This window comes from Octodon degus, unplaced genomic scaffold (genome assembly GCF_000260255.1).
Source record: "Octodon degus isolate 3935 unplaced genomic scaffold, OctDeg1.0 scaffold00070, whole genome shotgun sequence".
Lineage (NCBI taxonomy): Eukaryota > Metazoa > Chordata > Mammalia > Rodentia > Octodontidae > Octodon > Octodon degus.
Window position 1 is genome coordinate 11,319,407 of NW_004524646.1, and position 24,294 is coordinate 11,343,700.

Genomic DNA, 24,294 nt, shown 5'->3' on the forward strand with positions numbered 1-24,294 from the left:
TTGAACTCAGGACCTTGCATTTGCCAGGTAAGCGTTTATTCTCCTGAGCTATCTCCCGGCCCCCTTTTTTTTTTTTACTTCACTAGAATTTTAAAAATACTAATGTGATATGACCTTTTCCTCAAAACACACACAAGATTTCAAGGATTATAAAAAGAAATGTAAAACATATCAATAAATTTATATTAAATACCTCAAGGATTTTTCAGATATATTACTTTTAAAAGTTTTTTTAAAAATGAACAAAAGATTTGAATAGGCACTTTCATAAGAGGATATTCAAGTAGTACGAAGTGAATAAAAACGTGCCCAGCAGCCCCAGCGCACAGGAAGTGGGCTCACTAACAGTGAGCTACTGCTGCACACCTGCACAATCTCCCCAAGGCCAACCGAGAGCCAGCAGGCAGCATCAGGAGCACAACTGTGCAACCGCTGTGGAAATCAGTCTACCAAAGTCTACTGAAACCAGAGGTGACTGCCCAGCATCCTCAGAATTCTTCTCCCCAGAGAATGCCCAGGAGAAATGAATATGCCTGTCCACAGGAACACACACACAGGACTTCTTCTAGCCACTCCATTTATAGCCCCAAGCTAGAAACTACCAGAATGTCTGTCACAGAAGAATGGATAAGATACCATGGTACGTTCATACCATGAAGTACGGTACAGCACAAGAAAGGTACTAGACTAACACCCAGCAAAGTGGAGAAAGCTCAGCAGCAGCAAAGAGCCTGTTCAGATGATCCTGCGTGCAGCAGGCTCCTTACCAGCTAGCTGCAGCTCCTGTGACAGCATCCAGGCATGGTCTCCCTTGGAAAGGGCAGTGGGCACAGCCTGAGAAGGGCCACTGAGGAATTTCCAGGGCCAGAGAGGCGTCTGCACCCTGCTGACTGTTGCACTTCACTGAATGTAATATCAATTTAAACACATGTACGTTATGAGTGTGTGCTAAATTTCAATTAAAAGAAAGCTAAAAGTCAATGGGAATTTTCCTATGCTGTCATCTTTGCTATTTATTACCGGGGCTATGGGACAATTATACCCCATCTCTTTCTCAACCATACATTTTCTATTAAATGGGCCATGTTCAAGCATCAGTGGAGGGCTGGCCAGACAGCTCAGCAGATTAAAGCACCTGCTTAGACACACACAGGGACTGGGGTTCGATCCCTGGTCTGCCATGCTGGCCGCACCCCAGGACACGCTGAGAAGGCGATTGAGATTGCATGTGGTGGTGCACACCTGTAATTCCAGCGCTTAGGAGGCTGAAAACAGGAGGATCACTATGAGTCCAATCTGTAGTGAGAGCCTGTAGGCCCTGTACTACATAACATTTAAAAAAAAAAAAAAAAAGAATCAATGGAGTTACCAAAGCCAATTCACTATCAATGTACCACTCAGGAATGGGCAGCTATTTTTATTTTTTCTATTCTTTGGCATGTACACTGTCTGGAGAGACTATAACTAGGTCCTGTAAAAACTTATACTGTGTCAAGTTTGTATGCTATGGCTGATCTTAACTTCCTTTAAAATATAGCCCTGGTTTTATTTTTAATGTGGTAAGCTCTTAAATCACATGAATCTTTTTTTTTTTTTAATGCATCTGGTATAGGGTCTCACTGCACAGCTTGGACTCATAGTGATTCTCCTGTCTCAGCCTCCCCAGCGCTGGGGTTACAGGTGTGTGCCGCCACGCCAAGTCTACATGAATCTTTTCTACCTTTCAACTCTTAGCGATTTTTGCCAACAATTTTGGTAATCAATTCTCCACCAGCTGGTGTGGCCCTTCCACGGCTGCTCCAGTGCTTACTGCCAGCGAGCCTCATCTTATTTCCCCAACTAGCTGGGAAGGTAGAGGCCGGATGGGGACAGAGTTGGGCACCCACACCAAGTCCTGCAAAGGTCACAGTTACTCACCAGCTCAGGTCTGTGATGGTCAACACTGACTGCCAACTTGGATGACATAGGAGATCATGCACCCTGCACTACGTGTGATCCCTGGTTCCTCTCTCTCTGGGGTTCCTCCCGGTCCACTACTTCCCAGCCACCACAAAGCTAGCGGCTTTGCCCCATGGACCTTCTCTGTCATCACACTCCTGCCCTGGAGCCAGCAAACTGTGGAGTGAAACAACCTCTCCTCAGGGAAGCTGGCACTGTCGGCTGTTTGGTCTCAGCAACAGGAATGCTGGCCAATGGGCCGTCCACTGTACTTCACACGCGTTCCGGAACTGCTTCCTCACTGCCTCACTGCCCTTGAAGCGTAGCGCCAGGTAGCTTCGTGTGAAAAGATGCATCTGTAAGAGGCTTCATATTTAACAGTTTCTTTCCATTTCTCATCCAACCTCATATTCCCACAGCAGGGAATGGCAGGCTCCTTGCTTCAAGTACAGCAATGACATTGAGAGAGCAGGTCCACAACCACAAAGTGTTGACCAAGAGAGACAGGACGGCAAGACTCTTGCGGAGAGATGTCTGCCTTCCCTCCGCATCTCTGCCACTTCATATCCCTGGTCAGGTTCTCCTGCCTGGCACCACGCAGCTTTCTCACCTGATCGGCTTCATCTGCTATGGACTCTGTCCCTCACTTTTCCATCATCTGGGTTATTAGCACATGTCCCTATGCTCTGTTCCCATTCCCAAGAGAAGGGTCAGGCAGGACAGGGCCAGGGTAAAAGCCTGTGGACGGCCACAAGAGGTCTCATTGTATCCTGACAGCCATCCACTAATGCTCTCTCATCACCATCGAAGAACATGGAGACTGAGGTCTAAGATTAAACACCCCCTTAAAAGTGAGCAAGAAGCAGGGCGTGGTGGCATATGCCTATAATCCCAGCACTCAGAAGGCTGGGGCAGGAAGCTCAATGCCAGCCTGGACTAAACAGTTCAAGGCCAGTCTGAACTACAAAGTGAGACCCTGCTTCAGACAAACAAACAAACAAACCAAAAGAAAAAAGGCAGAGCAGGAAGCCTGCACTGACTCCACAGGGACTCGCTGTGGTTCATGGTCCTCTTCCATGAAGCGGTCTCTTGGGGAGTGCACCAGCCATGTGCCCAGAGGCACGGACTCCACAAACACAGTCACTACCCACTCCCCTCCACACCCCGTGATCCTGGCCACCCTGCGGGACAGTGGCTCCCTCTGCAGCAGCTCACCTGGGCACAGCCCTCCACTGCTGTCCACACCGCCACACTTCAGGCTGGACAGACACCAGCTCACAGGCAACAACCTCCAGTGCCCTTGGCTCCCAATGAAGCCGGCGGGCTACACTGAGCAGCACAGGTGGTTCAGGGTTGGAAACACATTTCACCAGCTAGAAGCTGAAGTCCTAAACTGGCCAAGAAAAAGGCCTCAGGTGCCTGGCCTGTCTGGTGGGAAGACAGGCACCCAGATGTCAAGGACCTATCAGCCCGAGGACCCTATGGAACTGCGTCTGACGCAGGCCTCGGTCCCAAGTCCAGCATCTCCTGAGCGCTGTTCACCCGTCCTGGCCCTCTCACTCCTGCACTACACACCAGCACACAACACTCCAGCCAGGCCAGCTGTGTCCTCCACCCTGCCTGGAGATGCCATGAGTGGTTGCCCCAGGCCTCAGTGGTTGCCCCCTTCGGTGACGGGTTCCTGACTCCTGCTCTCCCTTCTGGCTGGCTCACCTCGTCTGCTGCTCTACCGCTGCCTGAAAGCTCCTTGCAGACCAGACGCACAGTACAGCTCTGCAGAACCTGGCACCTAACCATGCTCCTCACCCAGCAGTGGTGCTCACAGTGGTATGGGGGAGGTGGGTGGGCACAAGAGAAAGGCACGCAGCTCTGTGGGACATCTGTGTGTATGTGTGCATGCGCATGTGCACATACGTGCACATCTCACAGAGAAAGAGCAAGATAGGAACAGCGATTGGCTGCCCAGTCACTCTATGATCTCTAGGACTTTGGAAACACTGAGTCTTCAACGTAGCCTGGCCCAGGACTTGAAGAAACTTGCTTCATGTCTGTGGGCATGGAAACACTCTCGTCACCACATCCTACACTCGGCACATGGTGTCCACCTGGAGAGCTGGAAGCCAACCCCGGGATGTCCTGAAGGTTAGGTGACTCCACCTGCTGGAAGGCCGTCACCACGCCGCACCGGAATGAGAAGCCCACAAGGGCAAGGACTTCACCGCTGCTGGCACTGCTCCTGATGCGAACACTAGCGAGCAACAACCAGCTTGTTAATGTTAAATGACTTCACAGCCTTTAAGGAAAAAACGTGAGAGTGACACAAAGATTTTAAAACTCATTAGCGTTGATCTTGAAATCACTGACATTGAAATTGAAATCGCTTGCTCTGACAGCTTCTGTCAGGCACGCCTGTGTGTTGCCATGGTGAAGGCTGGGCGAGCACTCCCACTAAAACCCTTACTTTCACGAGCTTCAGATTCAACAGTAAGAACGTGCTCCAGGATTGACTTCTCCATACAAAAGGTTTCTGTTTAAAATACATATTCTGAAGTATACACTGAACCCGTCTGGACTGACACTCACAGGCAAAGCCCTGTAGATTACTTGGGGTGTACCGTCCATTTAGAAAAGTTAGAATAAACTGAAATTCAGTATCAAAGATGTCTTTTCTAGATCATAAAAGTCTGGCACTGAGAAAGGTTATCAAAGTCACTTTATGAGTAAGACAATAAACTTGAAACCAGTCCACTTAGAAACCTCAAGGTCAGGGATGTAGCTCAGTGTGAAGGCCTTAGGGTTAATCGCCAGTACCACAAAGCAAACACAAAACCTTTGATCACCTCTCAAACTCCTCCTATCCCTCTGTCATCAGAAACTGTCAATCTGACCCAAAAGCCCTGTCAGATGCACCATACCAGACTACCTGGCCTGCAGGGCTCCAAACAGTCTACCTCATTAAGTATTTAGGCCAGAAGTCAGCCCTGCCAGTGTGGCAGTGGGCTTCCAGGCTCCTGACCCCTGCAGGACCAAGTGCCCACCTCCCCCTCACCACCTCAGTTCCTGAGCTCCCTCCTGAGTCTACACATCACAGAAGGTGCTCACGCCCAGCTCTAGCTGCTCACAGCGAGAGACAGCGTGGCCTTGGGAGGTATGTCAGTAGCACTCCGCTACTGCAGCTCCAAGTCTGAGTAAGACAGAGGAGGCTGTGGAAACAGCCTGGGTGCACAAGCGGCTTAAGCACGCATCTGATCGAGAGAACTGGCAAAGCAAGCTCCATCCCATCCCCCAGGAGGAGACACAGGTGGCTTCCCGAGCCAGGCGGGCTCTGCTAGGGTCACGCTGCTCGCCCCCCACTCCATGGAGGGCACTGAGCTCACCTGTACTCCACAGCCTGCTGATGTGATTTCCCCACTAGGGCCCAGCAGAACTGCAGGCTTCACAAGCCAAGGCGCCGCCTCCCCCACCACCCAGCCCTCACACACATCCCACTTGCTGTCTTCCTCCCATTTCCGCAGTGAGCTGCTGAAAGGCGAGGACCTTGTGCAGCCTGCACAGCTGCTGGTAACGCATGCTGCTGAGTGGAGGAGAAAAGCACAGCTCCGCGACAACAAGCAGCACTGGAAACATACAGTTATTGACTTCTCCTAAAAGAATACAAAATTAATACTGCTTTTTTCTGAGAAAACTGAATGTAAGTAAAAATAAACACAATGTTCGAACTCTGTTTTCCATGACTAATTTTCAGAACTTAGTTTTTCTTTTAAGCAAAGAGAACGAAGTTGGATCTGGGCAAGGACAGGATCACCCACACCGCCATGTATGACCCAGCCCGAAGGTTAAGAAACAGCAGGCCTGAAAGCATCCACGCTCCAAAGCACACGTCAGCTCAGACTGCCGCCAACTGCAGGGCTCTCGCTGCAGCGATGGGATGGAGGCACCAAGAGCCGTGCAGAAGAACACTGTGGACGAGGGTCAGAGGCGCTTTGGCCACCGACAGGTCCACACACAGCAAAGACCAGGCCTCCCAGGAAAGAAAACCAAGTCTGTCATGGCCAGAAGACCCTGGTGGGAGGGGGGGTGAGGGCAGCATGGTGACGGAGACAAGGCACAGAGAAGAGCTCGGGGTACCTCTGCAGGGAGCTCTCGGGAATGCTGAGCCAGGACAAACGGAAAACAGGAGCTGAGTGGCATGGAGGTGTATTTCCCATCACCCCATCTTTTGAAGAACAGACTAGGCACTATTTTTTTTTTAACAAAGAGAAAGGCACAATAGCCCAAGAGAACCTAGCCTGTTACTAGGAGACCTGCTAAATTAAATCTGCTAAAAGCTCAGATCTGATCAACTCTTCCCTCACTGACAATCTTTTTTTAAAAAATTTTTTGGTTTTGGTGCTGAGGACCGAACCCAGGGCTTCCAGCTTGCTAGGTAAGCATTCTACTGCTGAGCCAAATCCCCAGCCTAAATGGTGGGTATCAATTTTTTTTTTTTTTTTTTTTTTTTTCCGGAACTGGGGATTGAACTCAGATCCTTCCATTTGCCAGTCAAGTGCTTATCCTACTGAGCTATCTCCCCGGCCCCTAAATGGTGGATATCAAATTTGTTTTTTGTTTTTTTTCCTCACTGACAATCTTATCTCTGGGAAGACAGAAAAAATAGAACACCCAACCTGGGCCACCAAAGCCTGTAGCAGAGGACAGTCTGCTCCTTGGAGCCCTCAATGGCCCGTGGCTGTACCAGCTGGGGCCCCCGCAGTCAGCTTCTGTGCCACAGCAGGTAAGAGAGCCTGCACGTGATAGCCACACAAGTCAGGGGCTGGTTTATAAATTGTGAGGAAGGGTGTCAACACAAGTGCCACGGGACAGTCAGGGCCTTCCCACAGAACAATAAGCCACAGGAGACAGACAGCAAAGACAACGTCCAGCTGTGAAAGAAAGAAGCATGCTTTCCCAGAGGACGGGGGACCGACTCCAGGCTCAGGAAGATGCGCTCAGGAAAAGACCCTAAGTGGAAGGTAGGGAAGGTAGGAGATGGAGGAGCCAGTGATCACAGAGCAAACTGCTTCAGACAGAAAGGGGTAGAGAAGGTACAGCAGGTCGAGGAGCTGACCAAAGCCAGAGGGAGGGCCGACACGAGCCGGCAGGAGCAAAGCCTGGCATGACTGGCAGCACTGCCTCTGGCGCTTATTCTGCATAAGGGGAAGCCAGTGCCATGAAATGACTTGCCATTCACATTGCAGAAAGATCCTGTGCTCTGTTCATACAGTTAGGCCAGAGGTGTCAAGACCCCTTGCAAGAGGACAGTGCCCTAATGAGCTGAGAGTCAGGGATGGAAGAAAAATGAAACTAAAGTGACAATGCCAGAGATGGGGAGCTATCTCAATGGTCTAAGTGCCTGCCTGGCAAGCCCAAGGATCCAGGTTCGATTCCTAGTCTCACATGCTGGGTCAGCTCCAGAACACAGGGTGCACTGTACTGGCCACCAAAATTGGGCACGGTGGCGCATGCCTGTAATCCCTGGGGCGGCTGAGACAGGAGGATCACTACAAGTCCCAGCAGCATAGTGGGACCCTGTACCGTGTAAACAACTACATAAAGGATTAAAACAATAAAGTGGCAGTGCCTTTGATCGTCGGTAGCCTTCTGAGGAGCAATGATAGCCCCTTCCTGTGGAGAGGGAACTTGGACTCCACCCTGCAATGCACAGCAGTCAATGCAGGCCCCATCTTATTCCCTAGCCCTCACCCACCTGGGCACAGGCAGGGTCCAAGCCCTCCAGAGACAGCTGGAGGCGGCCCTGGAACTGACTCAGTCCCCATCCCTGGGGCTATGGTGCACATGCGTAGCCAGTGGCTCTGTCCCTGAGGCAGCTTCCATTTGCAACCACAAACATTTGGGGATCCGTCAGGGGCTTCCCAATCAACCACTGGCCCTGCCTGGTGCTTTGGGCCAGTCCCCAACATGGCTAAGAGTGCTACTTACCTGGGTGGCCTTCCAGGACCACTGGAGACAAAACCCACTCTCTCCTTCTACGCCCTGTAACTCCATGTGGACGGCTCCTATTCCACAGAAATGAGACTCCTGCCACAGGCTGTGGCCTCCTCCCAGCCCTGCCAGGCCTGTGCACAGGCCTTGCCTCACTGTCACTTCCACACTCAAGCCCCTCCATGGTAGCTGTGGCAGCACAAGGCCAGGCTGAGAGCAGTGTCACTTGGGAAGACCTTTAGCTCCAGAGAGACACTGAAGTTGGAAGGGGATTCCTGGGGTGACAACTAGGAAGCAGTGTCCAAAGTCACTGCCCACTTGGTACAGTGAAGTTCACCAATTCATCAGATAAATTTTTTTTTTAATTTATTTGGTACAGAATCTTACTATGCAGCTCGGACTCATAGTGATCTTCCTGTCTCAGCCTCCCTAGCTCTGGGATCACAAGCGTGCATTACCATGTCCGGTCTCAGTGGCTGGCTCAGCACGGAGCTGGCACAGCATGGGGTACCAGGGATCAAACCTGGGTCCTTGTGCTTGCCAGGCAGGTGCTTAGACTGCTGAGCTATCTCTCTGGCCCCATCAGATAAAATAAATATCCATGAGTTCACACTGATATGAATAGCTAAAGCTGGAAGTAGAAATAGCAAAATTCCAATTAATCCATGTAAAAAGAAAGCCAGAGCACTGCCACGTGGCCAAGCCACGGTAGCAATTACGGCAGACCAGGACCACAGTGGGCGCAGAGCTTGCTACGTTAAGAGTGTGACAGAGGCAGGGCGGCTGCAGAGTATCAAAGAGTCACCCTATCATCCCAGAGATGGAAGAATGGCTCCAAACATGCAAATCAATAGATGTAATTCGCTACCTAAACAGAAGCAAGGACAAAAAAACACATGCTCATCTCAACAGACACAGAAAGAGCCTCTGACAAAATCCAATATCCATTCATTGTAAGAATCCAGAAGAAAACAGGTATAGAAGGACCTTGTCATTTATGACCAACCTGCCAACATTATATTAAATGGGGAAAAACAAAGTTTTCACTCTAAAATCAGGAAATAGACAAGGACAGCCACTATCACCTGCTGTGTTCAACACAGTTCTTAAAGCATCAGCCACAGCAACCAGGCAAGAGAAAGAGAGCGTGCGCAGATAGGGGAGGAGGAAGCCCAAGCTCCACTGTTCAGAGGTGACATGACCCTCTACTTATAAGACCCAAAAACTTCACCAAGAGATGCCTACAATTAATAACCAAATTCAGCAATGCAGTGGGACACAAAATTAACATTCAAAACTGAAGTATTTTCCTACAAGACACACATCAACTTTTAAAAAAAAAATGGTAACTTGCAGTAGAAAAAATTAGTAATATTGGTTCAGATGTCCGAGAAGACCACAACTTCATTTCTTCATATTCTTGCCAAAAACGCATAATCCAAGTTTATTTATGAGAAAACCAAGTGCGAATAGGAGACTTCTCTAAGGCAGTGGCTAGGGTTGTCTCAGGCTCAAGGAAGACGAGAGGTGGCAGAGGAACTGAGCACTAGGGCTGGAGGCGACTGAGGAGACACGCCACCTGCAAACCAGGCGGGATTCTGGAACGTGAAGGACATCAGTGGGACAACTGGTAGAGGTCAGGTGAAGCCTGCGACTGGTGAGAAATACTGCACCGAAGCGAACTTCTGGGGGCACGTAAGATGTTAGCTTTTCACCAAGCTAGACTCAGGTGGTTCTGAGAGTTCCTGGCTCTGTTTCTGCAACTTTTTTTTTCTAAGTCTAAAGCTATTTCAAAATAAAAGTGAAACAAAAGAACTTCGTAGTGCTCAGTGGTAGAGTGGCTCCCCAGGAAGCACGAGGCCCTAGATTCCATTTAGTACAGAAAAAACAAGAGGAACACTGGATCCTAGAGATGCAAGGTCCCTGTCTCTAACTGTAATGCCTCCCACTCTAGAGTACTCAATTAAGTAAGAAAATAAGATGGGTTAAAAACCAGAATATTAGGTTAGTGCTTACAGAAGAGGAAGTGCTGGCTGGTCTGTACGGGATCAAAGTTCTCACAGAGCTTCAGGCAGAGGGGAAGGAACCAGAAGAGCAGGAGGAACGGAGTAAGAAAACCCCCACATTGATTAGGGCGACAAGCTGCAATACCAGCTGTGTGTGACACGGGGGCTCCTGTCCATGACCTCTGCCATCAGAAGATAAAAGCCATGGAAAGGTGCAAGCCCTCCAGCACTTATGTGCTCAGGCCTGTGCAGCCATATGTGGTTCTGTGCAGAGCTTTAGAGGGCAAGTATGTTTCTCCATCAGTTTCAGGGCACTGTAATCTCTGGAGCACAGCAGTCTCCCTTCTCTGTGCCCCTCCCCCCCACTATTTCAATTATCTGCAGTTGGCTATAGTTCAAAAATACTACATGGAAAATTCTAGACATTACTGTTAAGTTTTAAAACCACATGCTATTCCAAGTAGTGTGACACAGTCTCCCACAGCCCTCTCCCCCTGCCGGGTGTCAATCGTCCCGTGCCTCTGTGTACCCAGGCTGTGGACGCCACCTGCTGCCAGTCACTTCACTGCCCAGGTCTCCAGTCTCACTGCCACCACACTTCGGTGCTTGTGTTCAAGCAACCTGCACTTTTACTTAATAAGCACTCCAAAGCAAAGGCAGTGTTAGCAATTTTAGAGCTGTTCTACTGTATCATCACTACCTTACTGTGCCCAATTCATAAAGGAAACCTTACAGGTGTGCACCACTGGGATACGCACAATATGAAGAAGGCCACTGCAGCCCATCTGGTTTGAGAAAATATCCTCTGAGGATAACAGGGAATCACTGTAAACTGGTGCCTAGAGGCTTTGAATATAATGTGGTACATTTTCCTGAAGGACTTATGTACTAGAGGATTTCTATACAGAGATGAGAGCTTTATGCAAGAAGAGGCTAAATACATCTCTAGAAATTCACATCTTGTGCTATTTTTGTGTGGCTGTTGTTACAAGTATCATGGTAGGAAATGGAAGAAGCAACTGTAGGCCTTGAGTCACAACTGCCACGGACGCCAAGAACCACAGTGACATCAGGCACCCCTCGGTGGGCAGGCCCCTTGCTCAGAGGCAGGCTGCAGCAGGAGTATCGCAGTTGTGAACATGGCTGTATATCTCTTTTGCCACCGTAGCCCTGCTGGGAGGGGAAGCTGCCCATTCAACGAAGGCAGCTGACTTGAGATCACCATTCTCCTCCTCCGAAGTACCAGAGAGGGAAAGTAGAAGCTTGTGAAGTGGATGCTTGCCTTGAAATGAAATTCACAGCAGTGCATGCACAAAGCACCCTGTAGACCACCTATTTTCCTTCTGCCTCAAATGTACAATCAATGCAAAAGAGAAAACCCAAGGATCATGTGACAAATCACAATATAAACTAAAATGGTAGCAATTAATTTCACTGATATGACTCTTCACTAAGTCTTGCATTTGCTTTAAAAAGCATCATACTCAAAAAAAAAAAAAAAATGTGCATGTCTGTAAGGTAATTCTTAGCCTTAGGACACACAGGTACCCCTGTCACGCTTCTGACCTGTCGGGTAGGACTGGGTACTCAGTGAGACAGCTCCCTCTCAGGACCTGTTGATCTCTTCTCCTCTGACAGGGGCTGTCCTGGCTACTTCTCATCAGTGAGACCCAGCACCCAACACACACAGCTCTGAGGAGGAGAGGGTCATTTCCACCCATGGTCTGCAGAGACTTCAGGCCGGTCAGCTGGCTCCAGCACAGTGACATGGCAGCAGAGCACAGCAGAGGAGAAACAGTGCACAGCATGGTGGCGGGAAGCAGGGGGGAGAGCAGAGGAGCAGGGAGGAAGGCAGGCCCTTCTCGGCCACACCCTGGGGACCCACCTCCTCCCAACAGGCTTCAGCTCCCCAAGTTGCCCCAAGCACTGATCCACCAGCGAGCCTCATGCCCCCATCATCTACTCATCTCCCCAGAGCCCCACTGAAGAGCATTCAAGGCTTGGGGGGACATCTAGAGACAAGCCAGAACCACGGCATCCCACTGTGTTAGATAGGATTTGCTTCACTTTCACACAGTCATACTGTTTTCAAAGCTGGGCTCCAGGGCCAGGAAGATAGCTCTGTAGCATAAGCACCTGCCTGGCAAGCACAAGGTCTGAACTGAATCCCTAGTACCAAAAAAAAAAAAAAAAAGTTGGGCTCCAGCCAAATTCCACTTTTCCACTAATTTCCACCACAAAATTGGTCCTGTACAGCCACACTGCAGTCCTAATGTGCAGCTGGCCCCAGATGTGTTCCCATCTATTAGGTGCATCCTCACAGGCCCAGGGCTCTGCATGAGTTTTAATGCCAGGCTCTGCCTTCCTTCACTGGTCCTTTCCCTCCCTGGCCCTGCTTTACCTCCGTGTAGGGCTCTCAACCCATTTGAATCCTTCCCAGCATTTAACTTAGCCACAATTTCTAACCCAGCTCCCAGAGTTCCACTGTCAACATGCCTCACCTACCAAGCTGCAATACAGCAGTCTGCCAATAGGCGCTGCCCGTTAGCACCAGGTAGGTGTGGAAACTACGGGGTGTAAGGCTCAGGGAGACTTCAGGTGACTGCGCTGAGCCCAGTGTGAATGCTGGAAGCACTTCAGGACCACACAGCCCAAGCAGCTACGACACAGGTGAGGATGCGTGGAAGAGGCCTGAACTGACGTAAGTGCCCTCACTTTGATGCCCTTGACCAACAGATATGCTGAGAAGAGCACAGAAAATTCAAGTGTTCAGGGAACGAACAGAAAGACAGAAATACACACTAATACCGAAGATCCCACCTGAAGGAAATTTTAACTTCTAGAGAAGTTAGTGACAGTGCCTTAAGAAAGACCCTGAAGTCAAGCAAATGTAAGCCTGAGTGGACTATTTCCTCTAGTAAAGAGCCACCTCAGGACTGACACTGCCAGGGCCGCAAGGAAGCAGGCTGCCCCCAGTCACCCTGGAAGCACCGGAAGCCAGGGACATGGAGCCATGGCGGCAGATGCCAAGCAGCAATCTGAGGACAGAGGAGGAGGAACAGGCCTCAGTTCAGATGCAAACGGCTCTCAACAGAAAATAGTGGCTAAGAATGGCAAATGGGATTTGTGAATTTGCTCTGGCTTCTATAACCTGTGGCCGGTTAGCAAAGGTCTGTGATCTGTATAGCACACACATATTTATCTGGGGCCAGGGTCTTCATGTCCCTGGAAAAGGTTAAGACCCACAATGCCTCCCCAAAATGACTGAGGGCAGATATGGTGCAGTGCCAAGCCATGCAGCAGGGGCTCGAGCCTGGCGGGCGGCTCCCAAAACCCCCTGCTCCCATACGGCCTCCCACAAGCCAAGGCAGCTGCGCCACTGTGTCCTCAGAGCTTCCCAGGAGAAACAAGTCTGGCAGCCACAGGCCTGGGAGCCCGGCTCTGCACGAGGTGCACTGATAAACAATCCAACTTGGACTGACGAATCTTCCAGGGACACACACACAAAAATATAATTTAGTATTTTTATCTTATAGATTAGGAAACATACTGAGAGAAGTGAAGCAATTAATTCCAAGTGATCTCTGACTCCCACGTGAGCCGTGGGTCACGGCTTCTACCCTCGCGTGTCCCACAAGGCCTTTCCCACACAACCACCCCAGCCTCCCCCTGGGACGGACTGTCCGCTGCCAGGCGCTCAGATGGGACTACACAGTGCAGGGACCAAGGCTCCTTCCTCCACCGCTCATGCGCCTGTGCCCAGCAAGGAGCCCAGCTAAGCAGAGAAAGACGACACCCACCCCAGGCTTCACTTCCCACACAACAGGGCCAAGGGGGTGACAGGACTGCTTACTCCACACCTGCCTGGCCCTGTTAAGAGAAACCTGTATCTGAGGTTTACATTTTTCAGTGTTTCTTCTGTATTTATAGTCTAAGTCAAACATCTCTGAAACCAGCCTTAGAATTGTAGGTTTTTCAAACAGTGCCACGAAGTGCTCTCAACTACGTTCTCCTAGCACACATGCAGCAAAAGCCAGCGAGGGGCGGTATAAGACTCCCTGATGGAACAGGAAAGGAACTCACAAGCAGGTGTGCCCTTCCAAGAAAGAGTGCAGGGATCTCCAAACTCAGGCAGGGACCTGGGCACAAACACTCGCTGGGGGGGGGGGGGGGGATATAAGAAGGGGAGGGAGGAGAGGGGGGGGGGGGGCTGCCTTGTAGGTCACAGGAAGTTGAGCAGCCTTCCCAGATTATAGGCAGTAACAACTCCCACCCAAATTTAACAATCAAAATATCTACACACACTGCAGCCCTCTACACTCCGTGACCAAGAGCACAAAAGCAGCTTCTCACGTGACCAGTCCCACTGTACTCTCACCTCAGCTTGGTACTTGTGACAGAAAAATATCCAGTCTGATTTCTAAATCATAACTTTTTAAAATCCTCACAGTGGCTTACTGTACAGAAAAAGCCAACACTTGATTACTTGTTAGTTTTGCATTGGCACATACCCTGTTCCACATTTACTGATTAAGTTTTTCAACTTTTCTATAGAGAATTTCTATAGAGCTTTCAAAAGTTAGATCCACTTAGGCTTCAAGAACATGGGTCCTCAAAAAGGTGGATGAGACAAGAAAAAGGAAGTGGTGAGGCACGGACAGGGGACTGCGGACGGGGAACGGGGGCCGGGCTTGCCAAAATGTATGCTGCATAAGGTGAAATTCACGCCAGAACCAACTTCACATGATGTGTAAAGCTAACACACACAACAGAAACACATAAACATATATATTAAAAATACAGTGTTTTTTTTAAATTTATCTTTTTGAGACACAGTTTCACTGTGCAATTCAGACTGATCTTTAACTCCCAGCCAGGTTGGCCTCAAATTCACAGTGATCCTCCTGCCTCAGCCTCATGAGTGCTGAGATTATAGGCGTGTGCCACCATGTCCGATGGTTAGTCATTTTTTAAAGAGATATAACGTTAAATAAACATCATGTGAAAATATTAAATTTAGAAAACTCTTGAAGTAAGAGCTCCCTTCCAAGTGACCTCTAAGGCCTGAAATACGCACTGTGGCCCTATTTATTACACAGATCACAGAGTAACGTAGTCACTGCTGCATCAACTAAGAGAAAGGTTTGTTTCAGGGAGTTAAGAGACCTGGCTCTCAAACTGACGAGAACCTGTTCCATGAAATATGTCAAGGAATATTTTAGTGACTTACACTGTAGCTATGTAAAACCTCATTAAATTCTGAGGCAAAGCTGCACTACTTGGTTAACACTGAAATAAAAAGTAAACCAGGGACTACAATGAGCCACCCACAGGTCACTCACGCCAGGCCAGCTGTCCGATGACTTGTCTGGCCTACAACTCCTTGCCTGACAACAGAACCGCCTCCTCTCAGGAGAGGCTTTCAGCAATTACCAGCTAGTAACAGCCCAGATTTGAGAAACACATTAGTGAGAAGAGCTGATTTGCAATCTGTTGTCCAACAATGAAAGTGACAAAAACGCAGACTTGCTACATCAACTTTACGTTCAGGCAATGAAGACACGTGAGAACCAAGAGGCACACCAGACCTGAGAGCACAGGGCTGCAGCGCCCACTACACGAAGACACAAAGTTTTGACTTGGCTCTATCAACAGCTTTTAAATTAATCACCCTAAGCTAAAAGCTATATATGTACTCTTTGACCTTTTTCTCTTTTTTCTTCCTTTTTTTAACTGTATTTGGTACACGGTCTCACTCGCAGCTTGGACTTGCAGTGATCCTTGTGTTTTCAGCCTCCCCAGAGCTGGGATTACAGGCATAAGCCCAGACTCCATGGCTGGCTGAGCACGCCTCTGGGGCCGTGCTTGGCATGGCATGTGGTGCCAGGGATCAAAGCCCAGTCCCTGAGCTTGCCTAAGCAGATGCTCAGTCCACTGAGCTACCTCGCTAGCCCTTTCTGATCATTCTTAACAACTTCTCAATGCTTAAGGTTTAGAAAAGCAAAGTGATTTCTTTTTGAAAACAACAGTTAACAGTTTTGAAATACTTGAAGCATTTCAGTGGAAAAGTAATATTCCACGCGTAACTGAGTATGATCTTCGTTCACAGTAAGCATGCCGTAAAGTTAAACTAAGGAATGGAAAACAGCGCCAGCTGGAGCCATGAGACGAGAAGGCACTTCCTGCGACAAAGCACAGTGACAGATCACTTAAGGAACAACCAAATCGGCATGACGTGGGCTGTCAAGCTGCCCAAAAGGGAAAGGGCGGCAGGCAGTGTCCATCCCTCAGCGTGGACTGGGCGCAGCAGCAGGGCAATGATTCCTGAGCACTGGGGAGGGGACAGCAGGAGGCGGGAAACACCCCCCTTCTCCCCAGCTCTGTGAACCCCTAGGGCCTGGGGCCTGGGCCCTGAACCCGCTATCTGCTGAACAACTAGAAGTGCAAGACAGGGGTGGCTGACGGCCAGAATACGGGCAGACATACCCATGTGTGATTCAAATGGTCACAAATGTCCAGAGATTTTCCTATGATACTTTTACTTAGAATTAATGACAATACATATATGGTCTAAATAAACAAATTTTACAATTTACTAAATTATCAGTATTTTCCCACTAACATATGTAGGAAAAATCCAAGAATGGATTTTCTTATACCCAGAGTACTTTTTTTCATTAGATGTACTTTACAGCTAAAAATTCATTATATTCTTTTGTGTTCAAAAAGCTTAGTGATTTAGCAGTGCACACACATGTGCCACTTGTCTTCATGTGGACACTGACAGAGCCAAATATATTCAGAGCCTTACTGCACTGATGTCTGTGAAACTGGAAACCATGGCATGTGCTTGAATATCTTTTAATTTTTTATTTTTTGAAATCTTTTAATTTAAAAGGCTAAGCATTCAAGAACCCCTCACAAGGCGTCACGTGGGGCACACGTGCAATCTAGCCCCCTCCCCACTCACCTGGATAACTTTATAGAAATAGGCATACTGTCGAGCTGTGTTTTTATACTGGCTAAAGACATCATGGATAGCTTGTGTTGACTGCAGACACCGAACTTCCTCTTCTTCAAAGTAGAGAGGAGTGTCGTACTCGCTGGGAAGGGTCTGGATGTAGGGCAGCCAGAAAGAGTTGGGGCTGGCTCGCTCACACAGCAGATGAAAGGCCAGGGCGATATTGCCCATGGCTTGAAGAATTCGGTCTTGAGAGTATAAGGGCCCTGAATTAATCCAGAAGTTAGCAGTGTAAGTTCCACAGGCTTCTTTAAAAAGCAGTCATACAAAGCATGCATTAAAATTGTAGGAAAAAAATCAAAAGGTCCTGTACCATGTAAAGTCACCTGCATCTTTATGTAAACATAAAGTGGAAAGTAATATGTACTTGAGGGACTATATCACCAGCTGAGAAAAAAACTAGATATAGTACTTAGCACCAAAAATGGAATTTTATATATTCCTGTCACTTATACTTTGCTTTAAACAGTCAGAAATTATTCTCACCCAATATTGAATTTTTAGCAGATTCAACAGTCATTAGTAATTTTCGTGGAACCCATAAAAACAATTCTTCTGCCTAGAGTAAAAAAAAAAACAAGAAAACAGTACAATCATCAAAATATGTTACAATCTTCAATCCTATCCTAAATCAGAAATTGAATCACAAACAAAATATAACTCATGGTTCCATTATCAGCAAATATTTTCTAAATATCACATCTATTTTTAAATGTAACACACTGTATTAGCAGAAGCATAGTTTAAAATTCTGTTTCCAGAGAAAAATGGGAAATGGTACATACTGGATAACTATACCAAAAAGGTAAATAATAAAAAAAGATTTTCAACTTCAATTAGAAGCAAATTAAGTAACACCTGGAGTATAGCACAAAAACTATTCATTGTATCCTTTGTTATATTTTAAGTTCTAAAACAAAGCAAAACACTTCCTACCCCAGCAAAAGCCCTCATCTGTCAGTGGGAAGTGCTCATGCTGTTGAGGCGCTGAAGCCACAGGGCCACCCCTCCCCGACCTACCTGTTGGAAAGGCATGAGTCCGCAGGCTACGCTTGCCGCTTGCCGGAGCTTACTAATCTTTCTCCTAAATGCCATCTTGCTTCTTGGGCAACATGAGAGTGCTCTTGGTGCACTCTCCGGGCACCTAACCGATTCTTACACTTCCCGGTCTCCAGGGTCATAAGAAATAAATACTGCCTAAGCCACCCACACTCCCAGGAAGAACAGGGTGGGATGACCACAGCTAACGCGTCCTAGGGAGCAGTCTAAGAGATGGGAACAGGTAACATCCTCCTTTGCTGAGGTCTCCTGTTTCAATCATTTTTATGTGTCTTATCAGTTATTATAATTATAAGCACTGTGAAGGAAAACATCTGGCACAATAAAAAATGGAGTATCATCAACACAGTAGTTATTTCACAAGCACTGTAGGGTTTAGCAGTGTATCAACAAAAGGCTATCTGCATTTTGCTAAAAACACTGGAGGTGAAGGGGGCCAAACAACACCCACTCCCTCTACCTCAGTTTTGAAAAAACCAAGGGAAACACCAGTCTACAGGATACCTACTGCATCCCAGACCAGCTGGAGGCTTCCCAGGAACTACATCGCTGCTGCTTGCAGGGAGAAGGCACAGAGCAGCCACTCCCACCAGCAGATGTCCCGCCTATTGCCTTCTCTTCTGTAGGAGCAGCAGCAGCAGCAGCAGCAGCAGCAGCAGCAGCAGCAGCAGCCGCAGCCGCCAGGAGGAGGGGAGGCTGGGAAGGTCTGTTGCTCTGCCCCCTCTCCTGAAAGGAAGGCCCCAGCACGGACACAGCACCTCCCTCAGCAGAGGCCTACTCCACATCCTGGCTAGGTGAGTGGCACTTGCACCACTCATTTACCCAGCACCCTGGGGAGTGCCCTTAACTCAGACATCCACCCCACCGATAGGAGAACCCATGCTTCTCTCTCAGAAACCTCTGTGAAGTGTTCTCTAGTCTCCCAAACAGAGCTCAGAAGGGGAGCCAACTTGTCCTGGTCCTTGTCCAAGGCAGCTAGTTCCATGCAGCTCCCCAGGAGGCCAAGCTGGCAGGGCTGGGGCCACACTGGGTGGGCTTCCCGCCTTCCCTACAAGGCTTTCCACAGGGCCCAGGCATTGGCCCCACGCATAGCTTTCAACACCACACCACATCTGAAACATGCTTAGACCCCTCAGACCAAGCGTGTATAAACTCACCTTGATATCTTTCGTTGCTCTCAAACCGAAGCCCTCTTCTTTGAAGTTAACCATTTCAAAGCCCTCGACAGAGGCCCCATTTTCAGAGGCCCATTTCATTAGATCAGGAAAGTAATCTTCTCTTTCGCCATCAAAAGTAACAGACAGACCTATATTAAACACATGTGGAAAACAAGAGCCGCTTCAGGACATGTCATTCACAGAGCTCTTAGAAAGTAAAAGCAGAGCACAGTCACACTGGGACTAGGCTTAACGCTCCGGTCTTGAAATAAGCAGTCATGGCACATGCCTAACCAAGTGCCAGAAAAGGGGAATTAAAGTCCTGCACTGCCTATCGGTTACAGAAAAGTACATCCTGGTACTTCCTAGGTGATACGCCGCACAGGAGCACTACTAGATAACGTGATGGCAAGGGGAGAAATGTCTCTGTTGCTGCTACTCCACTGTACAGCACGGCTGCCTCCTCTGGAGTCTAACATGCCATGTCTCATAGTCACACTGGCCTTCACCAGATTCCCACTGAAACAAAAAGCCACTGCTGACACATGGGCACTGGAGACCTGGGAAGGGATGGGAACCTCTACAACCCTGATGTGATGCAGAGCTCTATGACACGACATACCAGAACATTTAAACAAGTCAGGCCTACAGTTATCAATGTAAGTAAAACATAACTTATACACTGTGCTCTCTAAAAAGTCAAGTAGGGCTGGAGATATAGCTCAGTGGCACAGCACCTGCCTGGCAAGCACAAAATCCTGAGTTCAAGTCACAATACCAATAATAACAGTAATAATGTGAAGTTAGTATTACACTATGTAAATTTTAGAACACGTTTACATGGCTGCAATTGTCTTCGTAGTATTATGAGGTTATGCATAGAGGAGAAAAGCATTCACAGCAAAGATGAACACTCGCTGAGGAGGGAAGGGATGCTAAGAATGGAACCATGGGCTACAGCCATATCTGTGTCATCTTATCCCTTAGAAACAAACCCTAAAGCCGAGCAAAGGATGGAGGGTGGGGAGGAGGAGAACAGTAGGTAGGAAAGAAGAAAAGAAGAATCTAACACAACTGTGGCGCTGTTCAGGCGGGGTAGCAGAAGCTGAGGTACGTGTTACACTGTCTTCTAAACCTTTCAGCATGTTTGAAACACTCAAAAAGGCTGAATGGCCACGTGCACAAAACCCCACGATGTTCTGATGATTCAATGGGGGGAGCAGACACTTCATGAGCACGCAGGAGGTGCCCAGCATAGTACTGTGTCACACCAGTACTATGCACCACACGTGCAGAGACGCTGCTGGAGAAGACAGATGACTAGAGCTGGATACACGTTGTCAGAATTTGCTCTTACCTCAGTGAAATTAATAAATGTTCCAACTTTGGTGTCAGCCTGAGACAATATTCTCTACTTGGAGGAGAAGCTTGAAACAGACAAAAATTTTCTGTCTGCCTCTCTGATGAGAAAGGATTACCCCAGTCTACAACCTAGCACATGCCGCTTAACCTGCAGCCCACAGGCTGCTTGCCACTTTTTGAAAAATGAATAGTATAGTAACAGATGGAAAAGAAAGATCTGTCGGGGCTGGAAAGATGGCTCAGTGGTCTAAAGCACCTACTTGAAACAAGCTTGGCAAAGCACAGGGACCACGGTTCGATCCCCCAGCACCACATGCCAGCCCGCCCCGCCCCCAGGTGGGCTGAGCTGGCCACACACACACACTAAAAATAAATGTTTAAAAAAAAAAAGAGAGAAAGATCTGTCATTTATATAGATTAAATGCATTACATCTTTCATCTGTGGCCCACGATGGTTCTGCCTCCCTCACTGAGGCCCAGCAAGCAAAAAGGTTGGTTACGCCCACTTCTAGTGCAAATAAACACCCTGTAAAGGAACCTGCCCCCTTCCTACTAGGGATTTGGGACCAACCGTACTGAGGACCTTAAGACTACAGACATGTTACAGATGTGCATGTGCACACACTTCAGGACAGTAAGGCAGCGAGCCGATGAGGGTTCTCTGGCCCTTTCCGAGTGTGCCCCTTACACATTTTCTCCTGCTACCTCCCCGGGATTCTGCATACCAAGCCACACTTCCCACACTTTAGAGAACAAAAGCAATGGGCACTGAATGAGCCTTTTCAGAGCAATACTTGGCCCCGCTGCCAGCCTGGCTGAGAACCAGGGCAACGGCCATGAAATGTACCCTTAAGAAATGTAACTCCATGTCTGAGCTGAGCAAGATAAGCTGCAGTCAATCACGAACATGTAGTAGGACACAGCCAAGCAGCACAGATGTGTGTACCTGGCCATAAACAGTTTTATACACGGTCCTCAAATGCTAAGGAAACACAGTATGAAAGTAAGAGTTAGGGGCTGGGGAGATAGCTCAGTAGAATAAGCACCTGCCTGGCAAGTGCAAGGTTCCAATTTAAATAAATATTTCATAAAATATAAATAAAGCTCAGCCTCCCCACCCCATGTAAACACTTTCCCTTACAGCTCAACACTTTCACCCTCTGGTCTCAGAGGCGGGCACGGTCCCAACCATTTCCCAAGACATACTCTCGGGGTCCAGGAGCCTTTCTACAGACAGGAACCTACAAGCTGAGATCTCTTCTACTTTCAACATGCTGACCCACACCAAGCTTCCATGTGACATTATTAAAATGTAATTAATTATCTAGCAATTTTACCTTTTTGCTTTTTCCGTATTTTCTCCACCAGAGACCGGATCTGCACATACTCCTCCCATTCTTTCCCCGGGCTGGGTGCGGGACTGCTGCACTCTGTAACATAAGAGACGCCGTGTGAAACATCCTCCCTCATCCTCACACAGTGGTCTGCATAGGGAAGAGAGCTCAGATTTTGTTGGCTCTTGTTTCAAGGACAGGATTACCTCCATGCAGGCAGTAAACAGGCAGTGTGTCAGTATAAAGCAAATATACTTTTCAAAACACATAAACCCTCTGAAACCTACCAGTGGCCTCATTAAAGTGTGACCAGCCCCTCTGTGCACGCAAGTCCTAGCTGCTACCCACCTGTCCTTGCTGCTCTTCCTCAGAAGACATTTGTGAAAAAGTAACATCTAAAAAGCTCAGCTGAAATGAAGAATATCCCCAAAATTCTTCTAGGTGGTAAAAGGAATGTAATCTTTTTAGGTAAGTGGCATAACAATGGCTCGCCAAGGAAACCAGTTAAATTGGACATAAGGATAATTAGTTAAAGAACACTTCACAGCCCTGTGCCCAGCACTATATTAAGCACTCTGGGGGAGTTCCAAAGGAGATGGCATTGATGTTGCTGAAAAAGATGCTAAGACTCTACTCTGGGACCAGAACCAGAGACCAACACCCCGGGGCCTGGCTGGTGTGCCGTGTAGCCCTGGCCCCTGCGCAGCTTACACCAGTTCACTCCTTCGCAAAACACCACAGCAGTGTGAAGAGGGAGGACCCCTTCCCACGCTCCTACTGATCGAACCTCTGGCCTCCCTTTGCCCCCTAAGGGAAGTGCAGATGAGGCAAATAATTAACATGAGGTGGCTCTGTGTTGAGCCCTAACTTTCAGGCTAACCAGTCTGACTTCATTCTTCCTCCAGGGCCCTGTGGTGGCCCTGTGGGAAAGCTGCCTCTAGGATGGTGGTCAGGGGACAGTGGTACAGACAGCTAGGCTCTGCAGGGGCCCACACAGGTCACAGGAGGACCTGACCCTGACTTGGCTGCTTATTGCTGTCAGTGAGGACAAGCTAAACTTTTATAGGCGGTTCAGCTGTCACAGAAGGTAAACACAGGGGCAAAGGTCAATGGAGTGATCACAGCTAAACAACACCAATTTAAATTCACAGTTTTAAAAAGTTACCAAGTTATGCTAACTCACTAAAGCAAGCATGAGCACTTAAGCACCTTCATTTCCTGGAAGCAAGAGCTCTTGAACTTCACGTAATCACTGGGCATGAGGCTAGCCACTCAGCAAGGCCTCACGGAGACAGGCAGGCTGCTGCACTGCCACATGCAGCGCTCACGAGCTCCCTCGCCATGCTCCTGCCCCGCCCCAAGAAGCAGTCACACATGGTCGCTGCTGAGGACACAGGCCCACGATGTGAAGTAACGGAGCCTGTCCATGCCCCAGCACCTGTAAGGACCCCTCCCTGCTGCTGAGCCAAAGCCCTATATCGGACAGCCACATGTCCCAGCAGGTACAGAGTGGGCTGCGAGTGCCCACATCCCATGGTGACATGGCTCCTGACCAGGAGGAGACATGAGCTGTCTGCCCTACATGCCCATCCAGGGGCCCAACTCTGCATGACAGGAACAGCAGTAGGGACAGTGAGCAGCACTTACTCTGCAACAGTTCACTGGTCAGGTTCAAGATTTCCTTCGGAGACACGCTGGCTGCAGCCCCAGTGCCTGATTTCTGAGTTTTTACTCGACTCTTCTTACCCATTTTCTGACTACAAGAGAGAAAAGACAAAGAAATTACATCACCAAGTAACAAAACCAAGTAATAAAATGTGTCATGGCAGCCTGCTAACCACGAGATGCTAAGACCTGACCTGGCTGTTTCCTGAAGTTTCTTTCCAGAAAAAGAGACATGTATCACTAGTACTTAAAGACTCTTCAATGGGAAACATTAACAAATACACATAGACATCCCATGGCAGTCACGGGAATGTTTTTTTTTTAACTTATTAATACTACAGAATAAGCAAATTTCACTCTAGAATGTTTTAACTACAAAGATTTTATTGTGCATACTAAATATTTATTCCACAACACTGCACGCATAGCTATGATGTACATACGAGACACACACACGATCATACGGGCACAGACATAGATGCTCTCTGCCCACTTTCCTTTACAAGAATCTTTTCCCACTAGCAGGAACTACAGGCTAAGCGGCAGTTCACTGGTCAGATTCAAGATTTCCTTTGGAGACACTCTGGCTACAGCCCCAGAGCCTGACTTTCGGGACAAAAGATTTAGATGTGTCTTCTCTCAGTCCACAGAAAACCACTGATTCTTTGTGCACTGAATGAATGCACAAGGCTAAGTGCTAAAATAATGGGGGAAAGCTCAACACAGTCTACAGGGTAATGAAACTGGAGAGAGAATGTAAGCGCGACATT

General features: G+C 48.3%; 1 protein-coding gene across 1 annotated transcript in view; it reads right to left on the reverse strand.

The window, feature by feature from the left end:
• The window catches only part of Setd3 (SET domain containing 3), a 75,912-nt gene extending 52,296 nt beyond the window's left edge, over positions 1–23,616 (reverse strand). Inside the window, exons 1-5 of the mRNA XM_012515569.2 lie at positions 23,507–23,616; positions 21,863–21,955; positions 19,164–19,312; positions 17,434–17,506; positions 16,897–17,153 (exon numbers count right to left, since the gene is read on the reverse strand). Coding sequence (XP_012371023.1) covers positions 16,897–17,153; positions 17,434–17,506; positions 19,164–19,312; positions 21,863–21,955; positions 23,507–23,609 — 675 coding nt within the window. The 5' untranslated portion in view covers positions 23,610–23,616. The remainder of the gene's footprint in view (positions 1–16,896; positions 17,154–17,433; positions 17,507–19,163; positions 19,313–21,862; positions 21,956–23,506) is intronic.
• Between the last annotated feature and the right edge of the window lie 678 nt (positions 23,617–24,294).